This window comes from Platalea leucorodia (assembly GCF_965183815.1).
Source record: "Platalea leucorodia genome assembly, chromosome: 1".
Lineage (NCBI taxonomy): Eukaryota > Metazoa > Chordata > Aves > Pelecaniformes > Threskiornithidae > Platalea > Platalea leucorodia.
The window spans coordinates 135,890,203-135,918,170 of NC_138823.1; the positions used below are offsets into that span (position 1 = coordinate 135,890,203).

General features: G+C 40.7%; 2 protein-coding genes across 5 annotated transcripts in view; one reads left to right on the forward strand and one right to left on the reverse strand.

The window, feature by feature from the left end:
* Positions 1-2,085, reverse strand: part of BZW2 (basic leucine zipper and W2 domains 2) — a 61,278-nt gene extending 59,193 nt beyond the window's left edge. Inside the window, exon 1 of one of the 3 annotated variants that reach the window (XM_082326984.1) lies at positions 2,013-2,085. The gene's annotated coding sequence lies outside the window, so the exon portion shown is untranslated. The remainder of the gene's footprint in view (positions 1-2,012) is intronic. The other 2 variants (XM_082326987.1, XM_082326985.1) reach the window with 2 other exon arrangements.
* Positions 2,086-2,435: 350 nt separating this feature from the next.
* Positions 2,436-27,413, forward strand: ANKMY2 (ankyrin repeat and MYND domain containing 2). Of its 2 annotated transcripts, XM_082321251.1 has the most exons (10): positions 2,436-2,632; positions 5,834-5,898; positions 14,130-14,268; positions 16,139-16,237; positions 18,325-18,485; positions 19,627-19,841; positions 20,993-21,128; positions 22,969-23,097; positions 23,522-23,663; positions 25,852-27,413. In XM_082321251.1, exons 1-10 carry the CDS (start codon positions 2,566-2,568, stop codon positions 26,073-26,075), a joined length of 1,377 nt encoding a protein of 458 aa, XP_082177377.1. In that variant the 5' UTR covers positions 2,436-2,565; the 3' UTR covers positions 26,076-27,413. The 2 variants fall into 2 exon arrangements, with proteins under 2 accessions (XP_082177377.1, XP_082177378.1); XM_082321252.1 differs by lacking the exon at positions 5,834-5,898.
* The last annotated feature ends 555 nt before the right edge of the window (positions 27,414-27,968 follow it).

Consider the following 27,968-nt stretch of genomic DNA (forward strand, 5'->3'; position numbering starts at 1 on the left):
TTCATGTTCCAGTTCCCTGCCCTGACACAGACTCCCTGTGCTGCCTTGGAAAAATCACTTGCTGCCACCATGCTTCAAATTTTATACATAAAATGGAGGTAACAGCACTTCATTACCTCATCACGATCTCGCAAGGATAAACCAAAGATTGTGAAATGTCCGCAAACTACCAGATTGAAGGTCATACAGAAACCTTCCATAGGCAGGAGCAAGAAACATTTTTAACTAGCGTTACAGTATTTTATTACCCTTACAGATGGAGCACTCCTGCAGCCTTAAGTCACCAAACGAGCTCCAGTGAGGCTGCCAAGGAAAAATTGTGTTTGCCTGTTTACTCTGTGAACTAGGGTGCAGTGACAGTACTGACATTCTCACGTTAAAAAAAGATGAATGTAATATGCATACTTTTGTACATTGAATGCCTGTCAGGTTTTTTTTGAAATATAAAAAGAAGCTTGTAGGCTCTTCTTATTTAATAGTGCCATACAGATTATCAGCGTACTATAACATCACAGAATTTGTTCACAGCGGGTAAAATTCGCACCCTGCAGTGAGCCAACAACAGACCACTTAAACCCTAATTTCAGCCTTCACGGTTCAGCCAGTGACAGACTTCTGCTAGCACTACACGGGGATATCTTTCTGGAGCAGAATATAAAAAACTCTAAGGTCTTGAGGACATTTCCTTCAAGCCATTTTTGGTTTCCCACAAAAAAAGTCAAGGGAATCTGTTATAATTTGAAGTTCAAAGCAACCTCTCTTATTTACACTTGTTGATTCAAGTAAAACTAGATGGTGGTACAACCTTGTATTTCCACGATTTTTAAAATCAGGAAAACATACAGAATTCAACAGTTTCGTTACAATAAAATCGTATCACATTTCGGTTTTGTACCCAAATAGTTATGAAGATACACTAGATTCAGTGAGCGTGCTCTTCCGTGAACCAGGAAGCAAACAATCTGACTTCACCATTTCTGAAAGTCAGTCAAGCAATTAACAAATGTGAAAACAGAGAACAAGCTTAGTACTTAAGAGATTCCAATAAATAAGTAGCCATGAGATGACCTGCAAGCACTAAGGAAAGAAAAAAAATCAGCTTGCTGATAAGGTTATGTCTTCAAAAATTGCTTAGAGGAAAAAACAGGTTCCTTAAAAGAAAAGACATAAAAATTGTACGTTGAAGAGTAGGACAAAGAAGGGTAAAAAGTACCACCAAGTATTAGGATTCTGCTTTTCTCTCTCGTACAAGCACACGCAGAAATCAAGGATATTAAACCCGTCTCTGACCCTTGCTGGGGATCTGCAGGATCATCCCTGTGCCTACTAGCGCTTCGGCTGGAGGAGTGGAAAGTTGGATCCGTAACAAAGATCATTTTTCCACCGGCGGTTTAATTTTAGAAAGGCGCTAACAAAAGGCACCGCTCTGAACACCCCAAACGCGTTACTTCCCGATTCATCAAAGTGCGCTTCCTTTTGGATGCCGTGACACAGCCACCGCTTTAGCCGAAAAAAACACCTTTTCCTGCCCAGCAAAAGCCACCCCGCAAACCGATGCCACAGAAAGGCAAGAAAGCCCCGCGGAAGGACGGGCCGCCGGGTACCCGCCAGCAGACCCAGCGCCGCCCGTGCCGGGGGCCCGGGGCTCCCAGCGGGCTCCCCCGCGCCCGCAGCAGGGGCCCAGGCGCCTCGCCCCCCGCAGCGGCCGGGGAGGCGAGGGCGGCCGGGGCGCGGAAACCCGCGCACGGCGGCATTTCCACGCGCGGGCCTCCTCCGCGGGCACCCGCTCAACCCCGCCGCCTCGCCCGCCCGGACCCGCGACAGCCGCCGCGCACAGGCCCCGCGCCTCGCCCGCCCGCCCGCCCGGCGCTGCCCCGCCGCAGCCCGCGGAAGCCGCCCGCCCGGGCAGCGCCGCGGCGGCGGCTGAGGCGCCGCTCCCGCCCGGCGGCGGCCGCGCTCTCGGCGGGGTGGGGCGGGGCGGCCCGGCCGTGAGGGGCGCCCGCCCGCCGCACCTGTCGGGTGGTTGCGCGGTCCGGGGAGGGGAGGGCAGACGCGGCGGCGGCAGCAGACAATGGAGGAGTGAAGGACGGACACATTGACACACGGGCGCCTCTGCGGCCGCCCCCTCCGCCCGGCCGCACCACTCCCGGCACCTCCCCGGGGGGGGCACGAAGGCGGAGCGGCAGGGAAGCCAGAAAGAGGGTGGCAAAAGGAAAGCAAAAACCCGTTTTTCACTTCCAGAACAGGGATAAGAGAGGATCAGTCTCCTTCTCTCCGGCAGCGCCGAGCTGGGAAGCCGGCGGAGGGGGACACCCGGCACCGAATCCCCCCCACGCGTCGGCGGGAATGGTTTACCCCGCGGCCGGCCCCTGGCGAGGCGGGGCCGTGGGAGGAAGTCGCCATGAGGAGCGGGGCGGGGGCGGGCGCCGCCGGGCTCGCCGCAGGGAGGGGGCGGTTGGGGGGCGCTGCCGGGCCCAGGCTGCCGCCGCGACTGGGCTGAGCGCGCCTCGCCGGGCGGCACCGTCCCGAGTCCGCCTTACCGTCTGCGGGGGGCGGGGGGGCGCGATGGCTCCCCCCAGGAGAGGTGACCTGAGCCCGGAGGAGAAGGACTTGCTGGGAGTGATCGCCTCAGGTGAGCCCGGCCCGGCCCTCGCCCCTCCGCGGCGGCGGGCGGTAGTGCTGCCCCGGCGGGCCCGGCCCCGCCGCCTGCACCTCCTCGTCGTCAAGCTGCCGCCGGCGCCCCTCTCGGCGGAGGCTGCGCAGCGCCCTGGCCTGCCCTGTCCTGCCGCCGCGGGCCGGGCCCTGTCGCAGCTCCGGCGGGCCTCGTAGAGCCCGGGCGGGTCCCCCTCCCCGCTGCACCGGCCCCGCCGGTTGCACCCGAGGAGGGTTTGCTTTCGCGCCCGGTGGCGGCGGGCCGAGGGCAGGCCGCGGCCCCTCGGCGGGGGCGCCGGAGCCGTTACTGGCCGCGCTGCCGCCCCGCGCGGGCCGCGGGCTGGGCAGGGCTCCGCGGGCCGCCGTTCTCGGGGGCCCGTGGTACGGGCCTGCCCGCCCTCCGGCCCCCGCCTGGGGGCCCCGGCCCCCTTCTCCCACACGGGGAGAACGGCCGTTCCCCTGGAAGCGAGAGCGCGCTTCCCTCGGACGCTGGCGGAGCGTGGGGCCGGGCTGTGGCCTCCCGGGAGCGCAAAGGGGGCCGCTTGCCAGGCGTGGAGGGGCGTGCATTGCTGTGCTCTTCGGGCTGGGGAAGCCCAGCTGCGAGGTTGGGCTAACTAACTCTGCCAAGGAAAGCCTACGTTTTTCTTGTGTGTGTTCATATTAGTAATGTACACTGACATTTGTCTATTGACTTGTGTTAATGTGCTCTGCAAAAAAATGTTTTCTTGGGGATAATCCAGTTCTTTAGCCTGTTACAGGTTTCCTTATGTGCTGTTGCCAGACCAGGATGTCCTTGAAGACACGATGTTCTTAATTTAACTTGAGCTTGTCCAGGGTATTGTGCACCTCTTATCCCTTTAGACTTTTATTTTGCATTTAATGTAACTGTTGCAGTTTCACCACGTTATGTGGTGCATATGCTTATTGCTGGGGGGCTTTCTGTCACACTTACTGTAACAGTTGGGTTTCATGGTCCAGCTACATGGAATTTCACAGCCCTATCTAAACAGTTATACTCTAAATGGTATTTTGAAAATTGTGAGTGATGTTTGTTAGTTGGAGGTAAACTAAAAACACCTGATGTCGTCCACACATTTCTGTATGTAGTTTTGAGGCAATTCAAACCCATAAGGAATTTTATTTATAGTTTTGGGGCTTCACTCTCAATTATATTAAAATGTTCCTCTATGTCAGAGCCACAAGCGTAGGACAGTCAGCAGTGAATTTATTGTGTATCAGAATCAGTTTGATTGACTCACTTTAATCAGAATTTCAGGCCTTTGTCTTGCAGACACTTCTAACTGGCCTGATGCTTATGATTATGGTCATGGGATAATTCAGGTTGGAAGGGACCTCAGAAGGTCTCTAGGCCAACCTCCTGCTCAAAACAGGTCAGCTGTGAGGTCAAACGAGATTGCTCAGGGCTTTATCCTATCAGGCTTTGAAAACCTTCAAGGATGGAGACTGCACGGTGTCTCTGGGCAATCTGTTCTGCTGCCTTACTGGGCTCATAGTGAAAATATTTTTCCTTATATCCAGTCGGAAGCTTCTTTCTCCTTCAACTTCTGCTTGTTGTCTCTTTGCTTCCTACCACGCGCCACTATGAACAGCCTGGCTCCAACTTTAAGCTCTATCAATTCTATAAGTCTGACTTCTCTGTCAGTTTAGTGTCTTGTTTGGAAATCCTTCAATGTTTTGTCATACAGAACCTGAACTTGTAAATGCAAATTTGCTATGCTTTACTTGCATTAAAATTTGCTTTGAAGATCACCCCTTGAAGACTTATGTTTCTCATGTTTGTTCTTTTGCTGGGATGTTCTGAAATCTACTCCAGGTCCTAAGAAGCTTCTCATGTGTTAAAAAAAAAAAAGTATTTGGGGGAGTGGGGTAGTTGCAGTGCCCTGACTGTCAGTCAGTGTATTTTACTGGGTCTTTATCAAGTGTGTGAGATGACTCAGGTGACTGGCTTTTTTCTCTAAAATAATTAATTCTTTAAAAAATGGGTAAAGAAACCTGTTTAGTATAGTTAAACCACACCAAAAGCTTTATGAAATAATTTATTTCTAGTATTTCTAATGTTTTTTGAAAGAAAATGAGCCAACACTGAAGTTGCAAGAGCTGCTTTGCTGAAAATTTGCTGGAAGAGCACCTCCTTGTGATATAGTGACGATAAACATGAAGCCTGTCATTAAAATGAGGGATGTAATGCTTATTTGTATTAAGCACATCGCTGCTGAAAGAGCTTTGCTTATGACTGAATCAGTGATCAGAAGTTTCTGTTAATTTGCAATAAACTTAATTCCCCAAACTTAGACTCTTTGAATGTTCTTTTATTTCTATGTGTTTGAATGTCTGTTGAAGTTGCATTGACAGTACTGAATAGGCCTTCGAAGGGCTTTAGATCAGGTTCTTAGATCTGTGGCTTAACTGAAAGAATTCTTGTAGCAAATTGAAAAATACAAAGTTATGGTCTACTTTTCCTTGCACAGTTTTTCTCAGACTACAGTCTACTTATGCATTTGGCAATTTTTAGAAATGTCAGTGATCAAGCTACCTTGGTGCTTGTCCTTTACACCTCTATTCTTTATTACCAAAAGCAAATTCCTTCCACTTTCGTGGACCTGGGAGGTGGAATGTTGCAAATTTCACATTTAAACAGGAAAGGAGATATGAGTAAATTATAAAGCGTGTTTCATTCAGACCAGAAAAGTCTTTGAAATCGGATAATTCCCTTTTGTGAGAATTTAGATAGCTCTTTTAGACATAAGATGCTCCAAAAGAGGTCAAAGTGCAGAATGTGTTAAAATGCTCAGTATCATTTTACTCATTCAGAATTGTTCTGATCCAGTTTATGAAAAGACATTAGTGTCCTGTTCTTGTGTGTGTTTAGGTCAGTTACTTCACAGAAAATGGATGTTTACTTCTAGTGCATGCTCTCAGACTACTCTTGGATGTTGTGACTTCTTGGCTTTTAGCTTGAACAGAACACTGTTCATGCCTAAGCCTCTTCACTAAGTGCGATTGATTTATTGATGATTAGTCTACATGCCAGGTGGTTAATCTTCAAAGATTTTGATTCTAATCAGGAATGGAACTGATCTTTTTCCTCTTGATTCTCAATTTATTCCCTTTCTCACCCCCCCTTTCTCTCTCTTTGTGTCTTTTTTTTTTCTAATTAAAGGAAACACCGAGGAGGCTGGAAGGCTACTGGGCAGCAAGAATGTCCGTGTCAATTGCTTGGATGAGGTACAGTGAAACTGTACAAGCATTGTGCTGGGTTTAGCAAGGAGAAAACTAGGTCTGAAGGCCTTCTTGTTGTTAAGTAACATTGCTATATAGACTCCTGGAAATCAGAGTTATTCTGAAGATATTTCTAGCCTGCAGCTGAATAATGAACTTTTGAAGAACTCTTACTTTTTTTTTTTTTGAGAAAGTTTAAAGATTAATGTTACTTATAGTACTATACTGTTTGTATTTTCTCTCAAGTTCCAGCATGAGCTTTGGTGTCTGTAAGGTAAGATGAAGACTGCAGCAAGACACATGGGGGTGTTCCCTGACTTCTTGTCACCTCCACTGAACTAGTCCCTCTGCTTAGATAGCAGCAGACAGTGTGGGTAAAGAATACGTGTCCCCATCTCATGCTTGCATCTCATCACCCAAAGCCTTATATTTGCAGAACCATGAACATACTCAGTGAGCAGCTAGGTCAGAAGTGGAAAAGACACCACTGTCTTTTGCAGAGGCAGATGTGATAGACATGTAGAAGGTAAAATCCTTAAGTGCTACCTGAAGATGGGAGGAAGTTTGTGGAGAAAGGAACCTGGTGTGACATTCATATGTTTCCTCTTCCTTTTCTTCTTACAATGTTTTTGTAAAGCGTGCAACATTAATATGAAGTGTAACATGGAAGCAAAACTGTAATTGGCCAGCTTGCATGCTAGATCAATGTGTAATTTATCAATTTAAATGTCAATTTGTATTTTTTCCCAACTTTATCATTTCATAAGATCACTGGGAAATTCAGGCTAGAAGGGACCTCAGAAAGTCTCTAGTTCAGCCTCCCACTGAAAGGAGCTTCAGCTCTGAGGTCAGATGAGGTTGCCCTGAGCTTTATCCTGCCTGGCCTTGTAAACCTCCAAGGATGGAAACTGCACAATATTTCTGGGCAACTTGTTCCACTGCCTTACTGTACTTAGAGTGAAAATGTTTTTCACTTATGTCTGAACCTCCGTTTCAAATTACGCTCATTGTCTCTTGTTCTCCTGCCACCATAACTGCAGAGTTTGGCTCTGTCTTCTCAATGATCTTCCTATAGGCACTGGCAGGCTGCTGTTGGGTCCCACCAAAGCCATCTCTTCTCCAGGCTGAACAAGCCCAGTTCCTGCAGCCTCTCTTCACTGCACAAGTGCTCGAGTTCCCACCATGTCTTGGTGGTGCTTCACTGAACTCACTGCAGTTTATCCATGTTTTTGTTGTACTGGAAGGCCCCAAATTGGACAGGGTATTGTAGATGTGGTCTTGTGAATGCTGAATGGAGGCGAATTATCATTTCATCTACTGGTTCTCTTCCTGGAATATTATTAGCCTTTTTTGTGCTGCCAACAGATCCATTTCCTGATTATTCTTAAATACAGTTAAATATTTAAACCTTAATTTCTAGTTATGAATTTCAACAAGCTTCTGACAAACTACTCTAAGATTTACAATTAATTTTAGGAACACAAGATACAATGTATGTTTTCAAGTGTGCTTTATTGTATGGACTTCAAAAGCTTTTCTTTTAGTGTAATTGCTGAATGACTGCAGTCTTGATGCAGTATTAGTGCAACGTGCAGGATTACTGTTGAGAGGATATGGTTTATTAATAGAAACCATAACTGAGTTATGCCTCAGGCTATTGTTAAAGAAGAAACAGTATTAACAATACTTGCCTAATGCTCACATCTGACTAAATACACCCAAGGCACATAAGGCTTAAAAAGTTCACGCAATGGACTTCTTGCAGTCTCCTTTTTATCCCCAAGAGTGGTGTGTAATGACACATATTGAACAGGAAAGGGGTCAGATTTGTTTAGGATTCTTAATCCATCAGTCATCTCATGTCAACTTCTAGAATTTTTCTACTATAAACCATTTTCCATCTAGTGTGTTATTCTAATATCTATACATAAATAGAATGTGTGAAACCCCAGATAAACATTAGCTTCATCTGTTATTCAGCGTTGCCACAACTGGAGATTACTTTGAATGCATTGGGTCTTATTTTCTGCTGCTGCTTCCTTAGCAGTTTATTCTGAAATTCACATTATTACTTATTTTACTAATGTTACTTATTTTACTAATGTTACTTATTTTACTAATGTTAAGGAATGAGGAAACAGCCCTGAACATTGAATGCATAGATATTGAAATGGGAGCACAATTCAGTTGGGATCCAAGAACTCATTTCCTTCCTTAAAGTCCTTTTTACATGAGAGAATCCACAGAACGAGCACAGGTTTAATGTAATTCTCTCTTCTATTTGTGGTACAGCAAACATGCAGTCACAATTTAATAATTTCCACAGGCTAGAGAATCCACAGCATCCAGAAGCAGGCCATTACATACTGTACTTCCTGATTTTAAAAAATAAATGCATAAGATGGCCCTTTAATTTTTGGTTTGACTGTATATTCTAATTGCTTAGATCTGCTTTCTTCTAAATTACAAACTACTGACAATCAGCAGTCTTTATGTACCTTTAGACAAGGACCAAGTTACATTTTAATGTCTTCCAAATGCCTTGACTTTTTACATATCTTGCCTAAAGTTACGGTTCTTCAGTAACTGAGCTGTAACCATGGCTCTCTTCCGAATCCATTACAGTTGTTTCACCTTCTTCCCTCACAGATGTAGATGTGAGCTGGACACAGTGTTTCAGCGTTGCTTCTGCTGTTGTTACATGTATTTAAAAAAATCAAAAATCTCTTGTCTATATGCTTTTCTTGCCCATGTGCCAAGACTGCTCACCCTTCACCTCTTCCTGTCTGCAGTGCTCTACTGGGAGCAGCAGGTCACTGGAAAGCAGAGTAAGACCCCTTTATTCAAATCAGTTTCACAGATGCCCGTCTTCCAGAAGATTATAGATATCCAGCAGATACAGCCCCGTTTTTTCCCAGCATCTTTGCTGACTACATCAATTTTTTTGTTGTTGCTTCTTTGTGGATTTAGGTAGTTGAAGAAAGGAAAGGTATTTGGGCTTAATCACCGTCTTTATGAAAACAAAGAAATACTTAGCTCTTCCACAAAACTTGTCCTTAACAGCTTGACTCTGGCAACTTTAAAACTTCAGGGGCATGTAAGCTCAGGTGTCCCAAAATATTAGAACAAATAGATGGGCAAGGGAAATGGATGCAAAATAAACACAAATATATCTCATTTAAATGCACACTGCTTAGTCATTTTTTGTCCTATTTTAGATGGAGTGGTTGCTAATTTGGAAACATAGTATGGAAGAAAGTGTTGAGGAATTTTCTTTCCCCTGGGAGCACAGAGCTTGTAAATAGTGTTGTGACTTAATGTTGGCAGTTTGCTGATGTTAACTCCATCCATTTGCAGGGTGTGGCTAAGATCTGTCAGATTATTACGGAAGGGCAGTCTAGAGGAAGCACGTGGGATTTCTAGCCGTGGAAGTTTCCTCCAGTCATGTTGGTAGTTAAGGTTGCAAAGGAGCACTGTAGTGCTACAATCCCATGTCTTCTGCAGATGAAGCAGAGAGACTTGACCAGAAAAGGCTTCACAGCTTTTCTGCATTTAAAATCATTTTAAGGTTGTTCATAATCTTCTTATCTACAGAACTATCATTTGGCATTAGCAGCATTACTTTTTTCCTCTAGTTTGGTAATTCAGCTGTTCACTTCTGTAATAAAATGTATCTTTTAGAAACAGTCCACTTCTATGTGCTAATTACAGAACTGAACACTTTCTGGGAATTACAGCAGCAGCCTGCTTATTACTGTATGAGATATGTGTAGCTTTACTCATACTGATAATGTTCAGTTCTTCAGTTAATCTATCTTGCTATTCCAGTATGGACTTCCTATGCTAGCAGAAAATGCCCAGATCCTTTGCCTTTTTTGAGGAGAGTGAGTTCTGTCTTTTGATGTTTTTTACACACTATTTCAAAATACACAAACCAAAGAAGATTCAACAGCTATTAAGAATTATCTGGTTTCAATTCAGGTCGCTGACTGATGCAGGCTTTAACTTTTCATCACCGCAGATGAACAGAAAGATCATCAGAGAACTCTAATGTGTTACATATGTGAAACCAACAGCTCAGCAGGATGACTATAAAGGAGGAGCGCTATAGCTATGATCGACATATCTGCACTCACTGAACAGTATTTCATATTCTAGTTAGTTCATACTTGGCTATAGCTAAAAGTATTCATGCACGTATCTGTTGATGACCTTCCAAATCCAGCTTGCAGTAAGTTTAAGATAGGTAAGGGCAATCTTATTCAAAAGCTTTAAGGGTGAAATTTCTAAAGGCTTTCATCCAGTGAAAATTCAAGTCATGTATTTCTAGACTGGCAGCATTCAGTACCATTTCTGTTAAAAGTCAGAGACATTTTTACAATCCAATTCCAAATACCTACCTAAACTAGTCTTAATGAGTTGATCTGATTTCAGTAGTGCTCTTCCTTTTTATTTAGGGCAGTTGATTCTGAAGACATTCCTCAACTAGTATTTCTGTGTTCCTTGTGACACCTGCTGGTTTTGCATCATTTGTTTCCTTTTTAGTAATTTCCCAAATATTGTCTCAAATTAAAGCCAAACCTCCAGTCTATGTGTTTAGTTTGTAATTTTCTGAATGAATAGAACTGGTATAGTTGCCTGAATCTAAAGAATAAAATAAGGCATTTTTTCCATGTTAATGTGGGGCTGCATTCCTCATTGCAAAATGAGCTGGGAAAGGGAGAGGTGGATGCTTTAACGGTGTCCGCATACAAATGTCTATGACAGTTTTTCAGCTAGGGTTTTTACAGTCTTGTCTTTTCTCTGTTCTCTATTATTTTCTTTTCTTTTTTCTATTTCCCCAAATCACCTCTGACTTATTAGGCAGCTAGCATTCACACATGCAATGTCGTAGTGTACCCCAGTACCTGCTGAGGGAGCTACTCCAGTGTGATCCAGCCCACGTGTGCCATATCTTGGCCACATTTCCGTGGTTGAGAAGGGTGAAGTGAGCATGAGAAGTGTGAAACACTGGGAACCTTGGGACCACTTGGATTCCTCTGTCCTCTTGAGTAACACAAGTCTATGTGGCTACTTCAGTAGCGAATCATCAGTATTATCTACAAAACAATGGCTTTTAAAAATGCACGTGTATCATGTCTGTGTTCTCACACAGTCAGCATGAGTGTTTAAATGCTCACAACATAGTCAGTTTTCCTGCCAAATATGCACAGGTCACTGGGATGTAATACGGTTTGTGTATTTGTTTTGTTTTGTTTGTCCCGACTCTTGTTCCCTGGCCACCCCCCACTCCCCAATTCCTCGGGTCAACGAAGGCTGAGACAGTGTTATTGAATACTTCCTCTGTAGTTCCTAGAAGGCAGAAGGTTGCTTTTTCAGTTTATCATCTTTATAAATTTGTGTTTATTCATCCTGTGGAAGCATACCTCTCTCAGGTGCTGAAGAGAGAGAGACTGACCTGCTTTCTTCTTCCCCTGCTTCTGGCGGTGGAGTCCAACCCCTCCCTGGTTCTGGTACACATCTGCCCCTCCTGCCTCCCCACACATCCTTTTCTTCCCTTGTTAGCTGATCCAGCCCACTGACCCCATAGAAATTTTTTTGGTTTTTTTTTTTTTCAGTTGAGTCCCCCACCATGGCAGCATTAGGTCAGCATAGCTCTTGGAATCCCATCCCTCAGTCCGCTTCTAGTATATTTTCAGCATCAGGAACTGGGAAGGGTGGTGTGTAATGGCTGGGCTGGCTGCCACGAGGCATAGCCCCTCTGTGCCAGCGAGTCCTTGTTCGTTAATGAGCTGAAGAACCTGGTCAAGGGAGGTGCCAGGCAATTTCTAGAGGCACTGCAAACTCTATTCCCCTTGTACAGTCAGACATACAGGGAATACTTACAGCCCTGCAGAAGACAGGAGATGTTAATTTTGCTCCCTGTAAACCATGTAATATCCCTGCAAAGTAAATGAAACTGGGAAAGATTCGTTTCTGTCCTATGGAATGAGGTGAAAAGACTGGATTTTTGGGCAGAAGAATGTTACATAGTAGCTGCTAGAAAATGGATTCTTCATCCTATGTTCCATTTTGGAACAATAAATAATTTGTTTAATCTGTATGCTTAATACACTGTCTGCTAGTTTAGGCTTTTAAGTATGTTGTATTGACAATCGAAATGTCATCTGTCAGAAAACAGACTGTTGCTGGACCTCTCTTCGATATTCAGCCTGAGAAGAGTATTTGCAGCCATTTCAGTTTCTGCATAGCGACATAATACAGGATACCAAGCTTCCTGGATAAGCTTGTGTCTAGCCTGTCCCTTTTTTGTTTGCTGTGAATGTGAAAGGCTGGTATTAGTGACTTCAAATCCAGTTTTCTAACAACTGTCCATGTGTTTTCTGCTTGATAGGTTTTTTTCATCCACACCACAGCCCGACACTTTCAATATTTAATCAAAGGCTTTAAAAAAAGTTTCCCAGGAGGAGGGGATGACAAAAAAAACCCAAACCCAACCTTTGGTCCTATAATCTTCAGACAGGTTTTTAAATTGAAACAAATGGCATTCAAGATATAACCAAAATTAAAATCATTGTTTTCTTAAAGTTCTTTCTCCAGTCTGTGTTCGTGTCCCTTTACAGTACTTTTCTGCGCTGCTAAAAGAGGCGAATCTATGCTATGACTCCAGACTGGGATTGGCCCATGAAAATTGCTGTCAATATAACGTAACATAACATCACATAACATAACGTATTTTCTATATTAGGATAGAAAGCCTTTACTTACCTTTATAGGACCACAAATGAAACCTAGCAAAAACAATCACAAATTTCTTTCGTGTTTGTGAAGTGATCTCTTCAGGTCTTTTGTTTCTTTAATGGCAGTTTATGTTGCAGTTTACCAAAATATTTCAGGTTACTAAAGTATAATGCATCAAGTAATCATTTTTTATTGTTTTCAGTTAGTATGGGGAATAATGAAAATATAATACTTAAAAATACTTTCCTCATTTCCCTCACCTTTAGGAATTTTTTGAAAATTATACTGATAAATATAACTCAATTGGGTTTTATTCTATTATAAAGTGAAACAAGAAACATATTAAGGCTCAAACTGACAATTTTATTACATTACCATGCATTTACAGAGGTGCAGTAACGGTGTACATGAGTGTATTCATGCACACAGCCTTAACCTGCAAAAAAAGGAAGAAAATGCCATTTTGATTTCCTTCAGGGACAAACTAAAGCACACTCCCTTGGATTCAGTGTTGGAGAATGTTCCTGGGCAATTACTATGTCTTGGCTGGTAACACGAATCCTGACTTGATGCTAAGTGAAAATAAAGAGCACATTGGAAAAAGCGTATCAAATTCTAAAAATGGAATGTCATGCAATTTTCTCAAACAGAAATGTGCTTCTCCCTGCCCTTTGAGAGGGAGAGAGCCTGCACTAACAATCCACCCTAGTTCTGAAAATTTCCCGTAGAGTTTACCCAGGTTTGCATTTATAATTATACCAGTGCAACTCTAACAAAAACTCAGTGCCTCCCTTGCTGAAGCTAATCCTTTTTGTACTGGTGCAGTTTATCAAAAGGCAAGGTTTGAGACTATGTGGTTGTTAAAGTCTAGGTAGAGCTGTGTATCTTTACAAGGGCTTTCAGAGCTCTGGCTGATGTAAGACCACAGGCACGGTACCAAAAGGGTGGATAAATGGGAGAAAGGAGGATAGCACAATTACCAGTAATCATGACTCAAAATGAGCAAGATGGGTTTCAGGAACTGCAGATCTTTGTAATGGCAAAAACAACAAGAGCCTGTTCCTAGTTTTCTTGTTGTTTATCCTATAATGCAGGGGAGAAAAGAAATAACTTAGGAACCTAACGAATTTTCTAAAACAAGCTTTTCCTGCTAGCAGAAACATTAGTTGTCTTTAACAATAATGTCTTATACAAAGGCCAATGACAAATTGGTGGTAAATGGTTTTGATTTATTCAGCACTGCTCTGTTTTCAAATATATAGCACAGCATAATCAGAAAAGTGACATGGAAATGGAAAATCTACTGCATGTTAGTAACCATATTTTTTCATGAAGATTTTATGAGCTTTTTTGTTGTTGCTAACTTAAATATTACATGAGGCTTTGGTAGTTATACTGAGTATGTATGTAGAAGTAAAAATTATCAATGGTATGAAGATCAAGAGATATAACTAATTTTTTTTTGTATGCTGCTTCCTTCCTCTTTCTTTTGTTAGCATGGCATGACCCCTCTAATGCATGCAGCGTACAAAGGGAAAATAGACATGTGCAGGTTGCTCTTGCGACATGGGGCTGATGTTAACTGCAATGAACATGAGCATGGATATACTGCCTTGATGTTTGCTGGACTTTCAGGTAACTTACTAAACTTAGCTCACTGATTTTTATGACATTGATGGGTACAATTTGCCGTAAATTAATTATTTAAAGAAAAATGTTGACATCTTTCTATTATTCAGGTTTACTGTTGCTTACGTGAACCATGTGAATATGTCGAGACCAGTAGAATCATCAGGACAGTGGGATAGGATAGCTACTGTTCAGGCTTGGGATCTTTTTTCATATAAAAATTGACTTTGCTTAGTATTTTGAGGCATATAGTTTTCCATACTTCGTCGTGTTTGTTGGATCTCAAAATTCAGTCTGCTGTGACTGTTTCCTTATGCAGTGGGATACATTCTGTTTAATTATACTGTGGTACACTGAAAAAGATGCTGCACCAAACTGCCTTTTTTTAGTACTACAAATCAGTAGCTTTTACTAATATTTGAGGCTTGTCAAATCAATCCAGTGTTTTTCAAATTTTGCCTTTCTCCTATATTATTTTTGCAATTATCTTGTGGGCTTTTAAAAATGTATTTAGTAAGTTTTAAAAATGCATATTCTCACATTAATTTTCCCTCTCCTCTTGCATTATTTTTTTTTTATGAGAGCGCTTATAGCTGTATATATCTTCTCCTGTCTCAGGTGGTGGCTTGCAGCTTTCCTCTTGCTATTCTTTTTCTCTGATGAAAGGAACGATTATTTCCTTGAGTGAGAAAAAGACATTACATAAAAAACATTGTTCCTTCTGGGGAAAAGATTAGATTTGGGAATATTAGGTTATTTTAAGTATCTTCTTTACTAGGCCACTTAGATCTTCTCAAAAAGGAGATTCTAAGGAAGTAAGATTTCTTACCAGGTAGAGTTTAAATTCTGCCTTCTTTCATCAGAAGTATGAAAAAAGGAAGGCATATGTGTGTATATGAACCTTAACTGGATTGTCAAATTGCTTTTCTGCTAAAACTTCAGTAAAAAGATTTGGGAAATTACAGCGTTCTGTGGCACTGAGTAATGTCAGAGCTGCAGCAGATCGGAAGAAACTCTTAGAGGTTGTTAAATGACTGCAGCTTTATGGAAAATGCTGGATTTTTACCATTTTCTCACAGCTGAGCTTTTAACCTGTCATCCTGGCTTTGAATGCTTCTGAGTGTTGACTTTAAGGCCTGTTATCTGTGAGTGTAAAAGGTACATGAGCACTACTGATGCAATGCCTTTGTTTTCAAATCAGAAACATTCATTTCCACCCACCACCCCCTTCTTTTTTTATATTCACTTTTCTGTACTTAGCATACGCACAAAAACTGATAAAGTAAGAATACCTTTGAAAGCTGAACCAGCACGAGTGGTGACAAGTGTCCTTATTAGTCTCTGAAGGGCACCAATTAAGTCATCTAATCTTCCCATCAAATTTTAGCTTCATTTTACTTGGTATTTAGCCCAGTCTGAACACCCAGTTCCTGCTGTGGAGAAAGGAACAATCTGTTCCCTTCTCTATGCTCCTGCTACATAATAGTACTGCATTTGTTTTTCTTCTTAGAATAGCAAATGTTGTAGTTGAACTGTCAAACTAGATTAGTAGAATTTGCTTCTATACTGATGTCCAGAGGGACCAAGCTCTAGTGTAGTTATACGCGTATGACTCCCATGAGCTCCACGGGGCGCTGAATGTGCGTTACAGAGAGCAGTTTTTGCTTTGATTTGACCCTCTGGAACCATAAATAAGGAGGCAGCACTGTGCCTTTCTCTTAATCCATTCTTAGAATAATGACATGAAGAACATTCATTTCCCTCGGTGTTATTCCTGGTCTTTAAGAAATTCACTCCTTGTTTTTCTACAACATAAAGAATTACAAGTTCTGGTTTGTTCTCTCTCATTCCCCGTATCTTTCCCCCCCAAATTCAGGAAACAAAGAAATCACCTGGATGATGTTAGAGGCTGGAGCAGAGACTGATGTTGTTAACTCTGTGGGAAGGACAGCAGCTCAGATGGCTGCTTTTGTGGGTAAGGTGGAAGTCTATTATCATTTCCTAAATTCCTAAAGAAGTAAAATGTTAGATTCTGATGCTTTTTCTTGGAGAAACATTATTTAATGACCTGTTCTGAACTGACACAGTTGTTCAGCTTTTTTTCTACATCTCATCCTGTAACAGAGTCAGTTTGTGTTCTGTTCCCATGCTTTGTTTCATAAAAGCACAAATGAGCTTATCTATAAGAATAGATACTGCTGTCCTCCAGGTGTGCAAGATTTTGCAAATAGTAAGAGGAAGCTGGTAACACTTGAGGTGTCTGAAGTGCAGGTGTGCGCTTCTGCAGTACAAAGCGCATGACTGGAGCTTCCTCTGTAGGAAGGGACGAAGGTAGCGGTAGGAGTCAGGAACCCTCACCTGAGCTTTGCCACGAGCATGCTGTGTGCTAGCCGTGAGTCACCTCCTGCCCTTCTCCCTCTGCATGTGGAAGAGGGAGAGGTCTCGGAACCTCTTCTGAGGTAGTCAGTACTTACTGACCGGGATTTGTCATTCCAGTATGCTGTGTGATCCTGGGCAAAACGTGGAACCAGGCTTTTTTCTGTTGTTATGTTTCATTTTGTCTTTTTTTTTTCTAAACCCTTTTTATTTCTTTACACATCTTGACAGTGCTGGGAGATTCCTGGATTAACGTTCCCAGATATACCACTTTTTCTCTATTTCTAGCAGGGACATGTGATAAAATATTACCAGAAAAAGTGGAGTCATTTTAATGACTCAGATATTGCTGTCCAGATGACCTTCCCAAAAATGAGGACCTGTACTTTCACTTCAACACAACCTTCTCGTATTGTTTAAGTGTCTGAGAATTCTCTTACAAGTCCATTAGGTGTTCTGGATTCAAGGGCCTACCTTGCCATTTAGATTTACTTCTTGAATAGTGAGTTAGTGCAGTTTCAATTTCAGTCATATCTCCGTTTAAAGAGGAAAAGATTGACATTGCTCACTTGAGCTTCAAGCAGCAAAGCCTTAACTATTCACTTAGTATGTCAGAGAAGACCACTCCTATTAATTATACTTTGGATTTGGAGAGTCTTTTCCAACGTGATGCTGAATTGAGTTATTAGTGAATGGGGAATGTTATCTCCAACATAATTTTGGAGAATTCTTGTTTCAAATCTCATCACGTCACCAAGATAGAATAAATATTTTCAAGCATACTGAGATATGCTACTTCGTAAAAGTCTGAACATTGGAATCCATTCCTGTTCTTTTTTATTCTCTGTCCAACCAACATTAATTCATCTGTCTGTGTGTGGGAGGTGAGGATACTTCTTGCCCTGTTATTTGTCTTGTGCTGTGCTCTATTAGCTCAGAACAGTCTCTTCTAAAACAGTGGAAGGTTTCAAATGCTGGAATTTGGTTGACTGTGTCTTCTACTGATTAATAGGATTAGTGCCAAGATAAATCAATCAATTTAAAGAATGTGGTCCTGAACTAGAGAAGTTAAATTTTACTTTCCCTTTAGCCAAGTAATCCATCATTTTGTCAGATGCAGAAAACAAGAAGGGGGAGTAACTTCTCTCATCTTGTTACTTTCATCACAGTCCTTTTTTTGGTAAATTTTAAGCATGTTGTGTTTTTATAATTTCTCCTGCTTTAGGTTAATACACTATTACCTGTTTCAGGTCTGAAAACTTACAAGTCCCAATGCAAATGTCATTAATTTTTGAAAGTAGAAAGTGGAGAGAACTTTTCTTGAGAAATGTTTACACCAGTATGACACTACTAGTATAGTATAACTTTGGGGAGAAATACCTATTCTCTTAGTTTTGGCTTACCAGGGAAAGAGGATGCGGGAAGGGGATAGAGTTCTCAAAATGAAATTTCAAGAAGTCATTCCCTGCTGGGAGTCAGTAAGTTACACTTACTGAACGTAGAAGTTACACATACTGAATGTAAAAGAATGGCAAGAGTTGCCTCTTACCAATACAAAGCATATCATGCTAAGCTCCTGTGTGGGTAATTCTCACCTGTATTGCTTATGTTAAATTTGGTTTTAGGTCTTTTTTTTTTGGTGGTTATTTCATTTCATTGGTGATTTTTTTTCTTGTGTGTCTCTAGGTCAACATGACTGTGTGACGGTCATCAACAACTTCTTTCCTCGTGAAAGGCTGGACTACTATACTAAACCTCAAGGCTTAGATAAAGAACCAAAACTGCCAGTAAAATTAGCTGGGCCTCTACATAAAATCATTACTACTACTAACATGCATCCTGTTAAGGTGGAGTAATATGTAAATTGTATATGTTTGTTGGCATGGGAACTGTTTCTTTATGTCAGAAAGCATTCAACTCTTCGAAGTCCGATTGAGATCAAAAGCATTATCCACTAATTCAGATGCTTCTGAAAATGAGAAAGAATTGGGCTCAGTGTTTAGACATGACTCAAAGATGAAGCTATTTCAGTGTTTATATACACGAGAATCTTGAACTAACACCTTTAAGTGGAGAGATTTGTACTTTTTGCATCAATAACCATAAATAGCTTTCTTTTTTGGCTTTTTTTCCTAGCCCCACTTGAAGTGGAAACGTAAAACAATTTCCTGTCTTAACAAAATCTCATTGTTCTCTGGGTGCTTGTCTCAGCATCTGTCTTCCTACCTTCATCACTGGTTCACCATAGTAATATTCACTGCTGCTGCTGCTGTTTCTGAAAGTATGGGCAAGAGGGGTTTATTTTTACTTCCCAGTATTTTGGCTGAAAATAATGTCTTTTATGGTTTGCTCTTCCAGTGTAGTTCAGAGAAATTAATACACCTAAATTCAAAGACAAATTCCTTGGGCTTGGCATTCAAAGTCAGCAATTTGTCAACAGTTGCCAACCAGGTATCTGCAGTACATACAAACAGTAATGCACCAGCGGCAGCTAATTTAGCAAGCAGAGTATACAGTTGCCTCTTAAAATGGTTAGTTCGGTGCTTTACTAGTCTACCTGAGGTACTTCAAGATTATGTGAGGCTGATGCGTTCTGTGAAACTGCTTAAATCATACAAGTCGAGTTTATTTTAGGTGTTCAAAAGGAGAGAGATTTTAGGCCAGTGTATAGTAGTTTCTGTAACTGGTTCTTTTGAAACAGTTTTGATTCTTCAGGTTCTTATTCGGGAAAAATCCTTATTATTTTTAATACCAGTCTTAATTTTGAATGTTTCTTTTATGGGAACTCTGAGTTACAGTATACTAAATAGTAATACTAAATAATGACTGGAAAAAGAAGGGGAAGACTGCATAAGGTGGAAGTAGAGGACTATTAGAAACTCCACTGAAATTTAGCTACAATGAGCTATGTAATCTTTAATGCTAATGCACAAGTTTTAAAAATATTAGTTCCTAATTGGATTACATTTTCTTCAATCTTTCTCATAGATCGTGTTGCTGGTAAAAGAGAACCCTCTATTGGCCGAAGTAGAAGCACTGCAGAAATGTTATAGGGTTCTGGATCTAATTTGTGAGAAATGTATGAAGCAGAAAGACATGAATGAAGTACTTGCTATGAAAATGCACTACATCAGTTGCATCTTCCAGAAATGTATCACATTCTTAAAAGAGCGAGAGGATAAACTGGATGGATTTATTAAAAGGTATGTATTTCTACAGAGAGGTCTGAACGCATACGTATGAATCAGCTTTACAGATACCAGAAAAAGACAACTGCAGTAATAGATTGGATTGTCTTGGATAAAGGCTATGCCAAGTAAATTTTGAAATAATCCCCGTTGCAGTCACTTCAGGGTGGCACTGACTCCCTTTTTTCTGTCTGAAGCGGCATTGTCCTTTCCTGGGGTACAAAGGAGACATTCCTAGAGTTTCAGCTCCCTGCTGGAACTGGTTAGAGCTTGGCAATCACACATACGCTGTGAAGCAGCAGAGAGCAACATGTGGTGGAGAAAAAGGGGAGTGATAGGCTTGAAAAAAAGACTTTCTCAGTGTCTGATATGGATCATCTGGGAACATTTCGCTTGCCATTTTGCTCTCCAGCAAGTCATACAGGGTGAGATTTTTTTTCAAAAACACTTAAGCAACCAAGAACTGCAAGTCCCACTGGCTCTGGATGAGACTTGGACTCTTAAATCACTTAGATCTTCAGAACCTACTCAGAGTTACAAAACCAGCTGCCTGATCTTAAGTATCAAAGTAAATGACCTGGCTTTTAGAAAGATCGCATTCCCCATAGACCTCCACGGATTTCTGTGTGATACTGAAAATAAATTATGAAGTCAGCTTTCACACACTAAAATCAAATAGTTCATCAGTGATCCATATAAAAAAGCAGGAGCCAACCAGATAAATATAGAAGCTTCAGGACTATAACATGTTATTAAACATAAGTAAAGCAGAATTGGTATTTTAAAGTATTGTGTATTCTCCAGTGTTTGTTTTTACAATGCTCGTTTTTAAACGCAACAGCGTTTTGCTACTTCAGTCTGATGTAGATACTAGTCTACCTGTAGATGGTTATTTTTCTCTGTGTGGCTGAATTAGTAAGTAGTGGTTTCAGAACATACATTTAGTTATTTTATATTTCATAATGATTGTGCATTAGAATAAAAATAAATTAATTTGCATTTTAAACACTGTTGCATTTGAAGTTGTCAAATTATTTTGAATTATAATTCTTCTCTATAATTTGAAAGAGGACAGAGTCAGGAGAACAGAGTACAGCACGCTGTATATTTGTTCTTGAACATTTACTATGTGATTTCTTATTTGACTTTCGTTTTAAAAAATTTAGTCTCTTGAAAGGGAGAGATAAAGATGGTTTCCCTGTATATCAAGAGAAGCTAATTCGAGAAAGCATCCGGAAGTTCCCTTACTGTGAAGCTACGTTGCTCCAGCAGCTCGTGAGAAGCATTGCTCCTGTTGAAATAGTAAGTTTTTCCTATCAAGAAAATACTTTCCAGGCAACTTGCATGGTAAAGTCAGTTTAAAGTAAGCCATCTTTCTGTTTCTCAGCTTCTGCAATGTATTATATTAAGGAAAGGTTTTTGAATGTCCCTGAACTCTCTGGCAAACTGGAATTTTATTTTACATATTGCAGGAAAATGATCTGAAATACTTCAACTAATAGTTTTTTCCTGTGCCTATAATGAATGCTTAAATACCTCAGCTTTTAAAGAAAATTGGAACAGTTTGTTTCTGTGTCAGAGCTTTCTTTTCCTACTCTGGGATGTCTATTCAGTTTTTCTTTGCCCATTTGCTTTTACAAATTGTAGATTCAGACACAGATGAAACCCATTTTGCATTCTTTTTCACAATGTCTAAATTCAATTTAAGATCAAATCATTTCCTAGATTTAATGCATTTCTAGTGTACACAAAAATTTGGTAGTATATGATGGTAGAAAAAGGGAAGACATTCTGTGAAACTCCTTTTATCACAGAGAGAGGCAAGATGATGCAATATAGAGTAAAATGCATATCTAAATTAGGAAATCAAAATTACAAGTAAAAAAATCTAACTTCAGTTTTCCTCATACATCTTTGCTAGCACGCTCTTCATTATAGTACTGTTAATTAGTTCATAATAAATCTCACACAAGAGTTGTTATTCTTTTTTAAGAATGTTCTCTCTGGTCTCTGAGAGCTAGATGTCATATGCACTGACACCGGGAAAATGGAACAATTTTGTGACGTGTTTGGATTATGCTGAGTGAATTAAAAATAGCCTCCATCTTAAGTGGCTCCAGTCTACTAAAATGTCCTGAGGCTTAATGCAATCCCTACTGTTTGTCTAAGCCAGAAAAATAAACACAGTGTGAAAACATAAGCCATCATGATGCATTAAGACTTGCTCTAGAGTAAACATTTTCCTTCCTGTCCTTTTTTTCTTGGAAGAGCTTGCAGCCTTTTCTGCCTTCTCCCTTTAAAGAAATACAGTTTGTTGCCTTGGATTTCTGTCTGTTATGCAGAACTGGGAAGGAGGAGATGCTATAAATTTTTAATTCCCTGGAAGGCCTTGCCCTTTGGCACGCACAATTACTTGGATTCAGTCTGGGCATCTCAGCACTGTCGTAATAGTTATGATCGTGCATATTCCATGGTAGTCGAACAGTTTAAGGGTTTACTTAGAGCTGGAGCAACCTGGCATTTCTTTCCTCCAATGTTTACGTCATTGCCCAAGAGAACAGTCATGATTTATGCTTACCAGTAAAATATACTAAATCTTACTGCTTGTATTGCATGGGAAAGATACTGCAACTAATATCTAAATAATAATATGCGAATAATTTTTTTGAAGATTCCGAGTTCTGACCATTTGGTCTGTAGTATCTGAGTACACTGAGCACAACAGTATTTCAGTGACAAGCAAATTATCTTTCTGTGTGCCAGCACAGAGACTAATCTGTGAAAACCTGCTGCCTAGGATCTACAAGTGGATGACAGTGTGTAAAGAACACTGAGTTCATTCATAGTATTATTAATAATTTACAGAGTAAAAAATTATAATTTTTATCCTCCCTTCTACAGAAGCTAAGGATTGAGTTAACTTTATATATAAAAATCTGTCTAGTTGTATAAATGTTAGGTTGTGCATGTTCATTGAAGTTCTGCGATTTAGTTTTATGTTCTTGCTGCTATGGCATCTTCAGTGAGACTGCAGCTGGCTGCTTGCAAGTGTGCATTGCTTGTTTTGTTTTTCTCTTGTGTGTCCCTCTTTATGATAGTGTTGGTTTTTAATCTCATTATCACCTCTTGTCGTACCTTTCAGGGGTCTGATCCCACGGCTTTTTCTGTACTGACACAAGCCATTACTGGCCAGGTGGGGTTTGTGGATGCTGAATTCTGTACAACTTGTGGGGGAAAGGGAGCAGACAAAAGATGTTCAGTATGTAAAATGGTAAGAATCCATAAATAGTTATAATGAATCACAAAAAATAGTGCCACTGAGGTGCTGAGGATTTTGAATGCTTGGCTCTTTACTGTGTAGACTTATGCATGTATGCCTACACTGAAAATGTGCAAGCCATCTACATCTTGGAGAAATGCCTGAAATTCACAAGTAGGAGTACTTGGATTTCCAAGTGTGTATGTTTAAGAATTAAGAAGGAGTAAAATTTCTGTATGTTTAGAGTTAGCAAAACAAACTATTCTTTACAGAGTTTTATATAGGTTAGAATCACTCCATATGAGCTTACAAATTGCTTAAAAATACCATTAAGTAATATACATAGAGAGATTTAACTTGGTACACTAAGAAATACAAGAATATTGTATATTTTTTTAGTACATAAAGATGAATTGATAGCTCTGGTAACTTTCAGGTGATGTACTGCGACCAGAACTGCCAGAAAATACACTGGTTTACCCACAAAAAAGTCTGCAAGACCCTGAAGGAAATCCATGAGAAACAAGAACTAGAAGCTGCCAAAGAAAAAAGGAAACAAGAAAAAAAGCAAAAGAAAGGTTAGGATCTATAGTTTGCTTGCTGAACCTAATGCTGCATTAACTGCACCACAAGGGACAATAGTAACAGGTCTTAAAATCTGTAACAGCTGAGGTTGAAAGAAAAATCTTTGTTGTAACATAACAGCATACCTGCATTTGTTGGAATTCTAGTCTTTCAATTTACAAATGCTAGGTGCTTTCTGAAATCTGGTTTTTAATTCTAGAGTTACACAGGGTTCTACAGCTAAAGCGTTCTGAATTACACTGCACTGTTTCAAAATCCAAATCTTTAATCAAAATCATGCAGAAGTTTCATGCTACTGTACCTTTTGTTGGAGGTGTTAGAACAAGTTGGATAATAAGAAGGAAGCCCACTCCTTCCAGTTGCAATGGTTAATGTAGATGTTAGTTCTCCTGTAATACTTTCTTCTTCATCATCACAGTATCGTGTTGTGTTGTGTACTTTCAATGTGAAGAAAGGAAGCATTACTCTTTAAATTGTTAATGGTGTTTTTCTCTCTTCAATAAGCAAATAATTAATACATAATGACAGAAAAACCACTGTATCACCCCCCTCCAACTTACTGTGATACGATGTTTCTGTAAGTGAAATAATAGGAAAATCACTTTTTCTCTTTTACAACTTATTAGATTCCCCTTCCCTTTTTTGGAGATTGTAGAAATGCACTGGACAAATCACACTTTTCTTATAATGGTAGTATTCTTCACTTCAGCTGGACTGTAAAAACTATAGCAGGTTATAAATGAGGAATACATTAGTAATTATTGAAGTTTTCAACAGCTTCCTGTTCCAACAGTTGCTGTTGCATGGGATCAAGATGACTATGGAAGCTGGAGGCAAAGCTACTAGAAATCCCCGCATATATTGCATACCAACACAGCAAAACATAACGAGCTGTGAGCAGTGTGGTGCCTCACACCGGTGACAGATACACACGCTTGCAGGTTGATATTAACGGAACACGTCAGTGGCCAGCCGCTGTCCTCTTCAGGGGAAGAGACAGCATCTTGGAAGGCTCTTCTCCCTCCCTTCCTAAAAAGGGAAGCTAACATTTTTGACATGTTACTACTGCACTATCTACATGTTAATCTTCACTAATTTCTTCAGCTACATGTCCAACACACTATAGACCTTACCAGATTATGCATTGTTAGCAAGGCAGTGAATTCATCCTACCTTCAGGTCACCTTGTGAATGGTGGTGCGTCAAAGCTGCTCTTATCAACAGCAGTTTGATTTCAGAAAGCTAATAATACTCCCTACAAATCCTGTACATCGGGGTGGGGGGAAATCCCACAGCTGCAGCTACAAGTAAAACCAAGCGTTTAAGAGTTTCCACTGCACAAGGGCGAGTGTTAAGGAAGTCTATGCGTCAGCCCGCGCTTAAGGCAGTTAGCTCCATAGCTAAATGAGACCTTGGCAGGGCTTTGGCAGGGTTGTGGCTAGCTGTGACAGTGTTTTCAGCTGGCTGTCAACCTTAACAGAGAATGAGAAACCAAGATGAACTCCTTCTGAAGGTGCTGGGGCCCCCAAGTAGGCTTTCCCTTCTTTCTTTTTAGAATTGCTAGCATACAAACCCTACTCAGCAGAATCAGGGCAGGAAGTTATTTAACAATTTTTTTTCTCTGAAAACATTGCTTGAAAAGTAAAGGTGCAATAGATGATTCCGTTCCATGCAGTCAGGTTATAAATTTTAGGATGACTCACTTCAACTAAAGTTCATTGTGGTCAACTGTTTATTAGCAAATAATTTCTTCAGTCTGTTACATGCAAAAATGCTTCCTACGTAATCACATACATGCCTTTTTTTTTTTTTTTTTTTTTTTTAAAGAAAACCCACAGGTATTCTATGTTTAACTGGCCTGCAGCCTTTCTTTGAAAAGCTAACTGTAAGAATAGTGTCAATAAAGCGTGTTTGACTTGAAAGTTAAAATAACTGTAGGGTCCTACTCTGCTCCTCTATATATTAAAAAGAAGTATGGCAAAATTGAAGATAAATTAATGAGGGCTTTGTGTAGGGTTAGTTTCGGAGTAATCTTAGGGTTTTTTTGATGAAGCTTGGTTAAATTAATCACCTTTGTAATTGATGCAAAGTTTCCTAGTGTCTATTATTCTTCAATAATAAAAATGTTTGCTTGCAGATGAGTTCAGTGTTTGCTGATGATGCAATTTCTCTTTTGTTTAGATGAAGTGCAACTAGCAGAGGGTAGTTCTACAAGTGAAGAACAGTCAGATCCTGGTCCAGATGCTACCAAAGAAGTGGATCCCAATCGTGCTACTGACCGACCAGAAGAACCTGAATTTACCAAAGAGACGGAGGCACTAGCCCTGCACCCTGAAAGTCCACTGGAAAGTGAGGCTGGCTTAGCTGACATTGCTCTTCAAAAAATTCAAGATTCTGAAGAGTAAGAAGAGGGTGGAAGGGACTAAGAGTTTCGGCTACGTCCCTGTACCTCAAGGGTCCTAAAAAATTTTTTATGCTGACTATGTCCGAGTTCTTACAGCATGGCTTATGCAAGACTCCCTGTGAAAGACAGCATGTCTCTGTCCATCACGAGATGAAATACTGGCTAATTTGTCTATAGATACTTCAGGTTCTGTTCTAGATTGTCAAAATAGGTATTTATTATCTGATAAAAACTAGAGTGGCATAGATCCATCTGTATGTATACCAACAGTAAGCATAGTAAAAATCTATGAGTATCTGTGGTTAATGAGCCACTTAGTGAAAAATAAAAAGCATTTGATTTGGATTATTCATGTTTTCAGAACCTAAAATCTATTTTAATTGTAATTTAAATATTTTTTCTGCAAGTACACAGAACTGTAGTTAAAAAGCATTGGGAAGCCAACTGTTAAATTGCTTTTTTACACCGCTTTATGAAGCTTTATCTGAAGGGATTCAGTAGCAGTTAAGTTTCTGAAGGTACTCATCTGAATTCTCAACTTTTCATGACATTACTGTAAATATTTTTGACTAGTGAGTGCACAACAATAATGTCTATTTTGTGGCAATTTTATTAAATGATACTGCTGTTTCAGATGTCTCAAGCTGACTGGGAAATATGTGTTTCAACAGAATTATTTCACTAATGATTTGGTCAAGAATATTTCAAGTTTATCAAACTCTAATGAAGGGAAGACCAGAATGACTTAAAAGTATTTTGACTGACATGGTTTCTAAATCTCAGCTTTCAGGGAAAGATGCCTTTGAGCACACTGGGATGTTGCTTATGAATTATTTCATAAACATAAAAGATGCTTAATACTGTTCATGCTGAACCCGGTCGCACTGAATTAGATGGGAAAATTCATGTGTGAATTGATACGCCTGGGATTTCACTTAGGCTTTCAACTAAATTCCATATCTAGAAGATAGCTTCCCTTAACTGTGCTGTTTTCACTCAGATTTACTACTGTGTCTCATGAAATCAATGGGACTGCCACAACTGAAAATATCGCTTGCTGCATAAGGATGGCAAAATTTGAGATTCTCTAATTGTTGGATGAATAACTGGTGTTTTGAACGTGGCAATATCCTTCAACTTAGAGTAATAAGGACCATCCTCAAAACAGAGGAAAAATGCTGTTAATTTTTTACTATTTAATATATTGAAAGTTTTTGTTTAATATTCTGAAAGCTGTAAGAGTGAGGATACATAAATGCAGCTGTGCAGGGAACGTACCTGTGTTTTAATTTCAAGGATTAGTAAATTGTGAAGAATAAAGGGAAGTTTTTTAAAAGAAGGGAGCTGTGTGGCCATTCTGTTGACTGCCTCTGTGAATGCCTGTTGGGACATACGGTGACAGTCTCACGCGACACACAGGGGCCTCCGGTAGCTGGGGTGTACAGCTTTAACTTCATGGCAATTGGCAAGCAAGAGATGCACGCCTGGAACTCAGATATGGAGTCACCGTCCACTCTTGGATCTGGGAATGCAGAAGTGCTGCCCGTTCCCTGTTCTACACCTAACATTTGGGGCTGACGGGGATGTGCTGCTCTTCAACGTTTCTCTGAAAATGCAAGCCCTTTAGGACAAATTATTCAGGATTGTAGAAGTATGGTAAAATGCACAGCACAAATCCTGCTTTCACTCTGCCAGCCAGTGCTTTTGCCTGATAAAGAAAAGCCCCAGCAACAGGAGAAAGTATGAACATTGGAAATAGGTGTGAAGTGTGGGATCGTTGATGGGGATTATGGAGTTGCGTTTGTTCTCATTCTAACTTGAAAAGGCTTCAGAGTCATTACGAGCAGAGGCTGCCTCGCTTCCCTGCCTCTGCAGCGAGTCCCAGAGGAGAGCA

Bases quoted from the DNA above. Each gene is read 5' to 3' on its own strand.
- ANKMY2 (XM_082321251.1), top strand. From the start codon at position 2,566: ATGGCTCCCCCCAGGAGAGGTGACCTGAGCCCGGAGGAGAAGGACTTG. The intron at 5,899-14,129 runs GTACAGTGAAAC...TTCTTTTGTTAG, and splicing joins GTGTCAATTGCTTGGATGAG to CATGGCATGACCCCTCTAAT. The intron at 16,238-18,324 runs GTAAGGTGGAAG...GTGTGTCTCTAG, and splicing joins TCAGATGGCTGCTTTTGTGG to GTCAACATGACTGTGTGACG.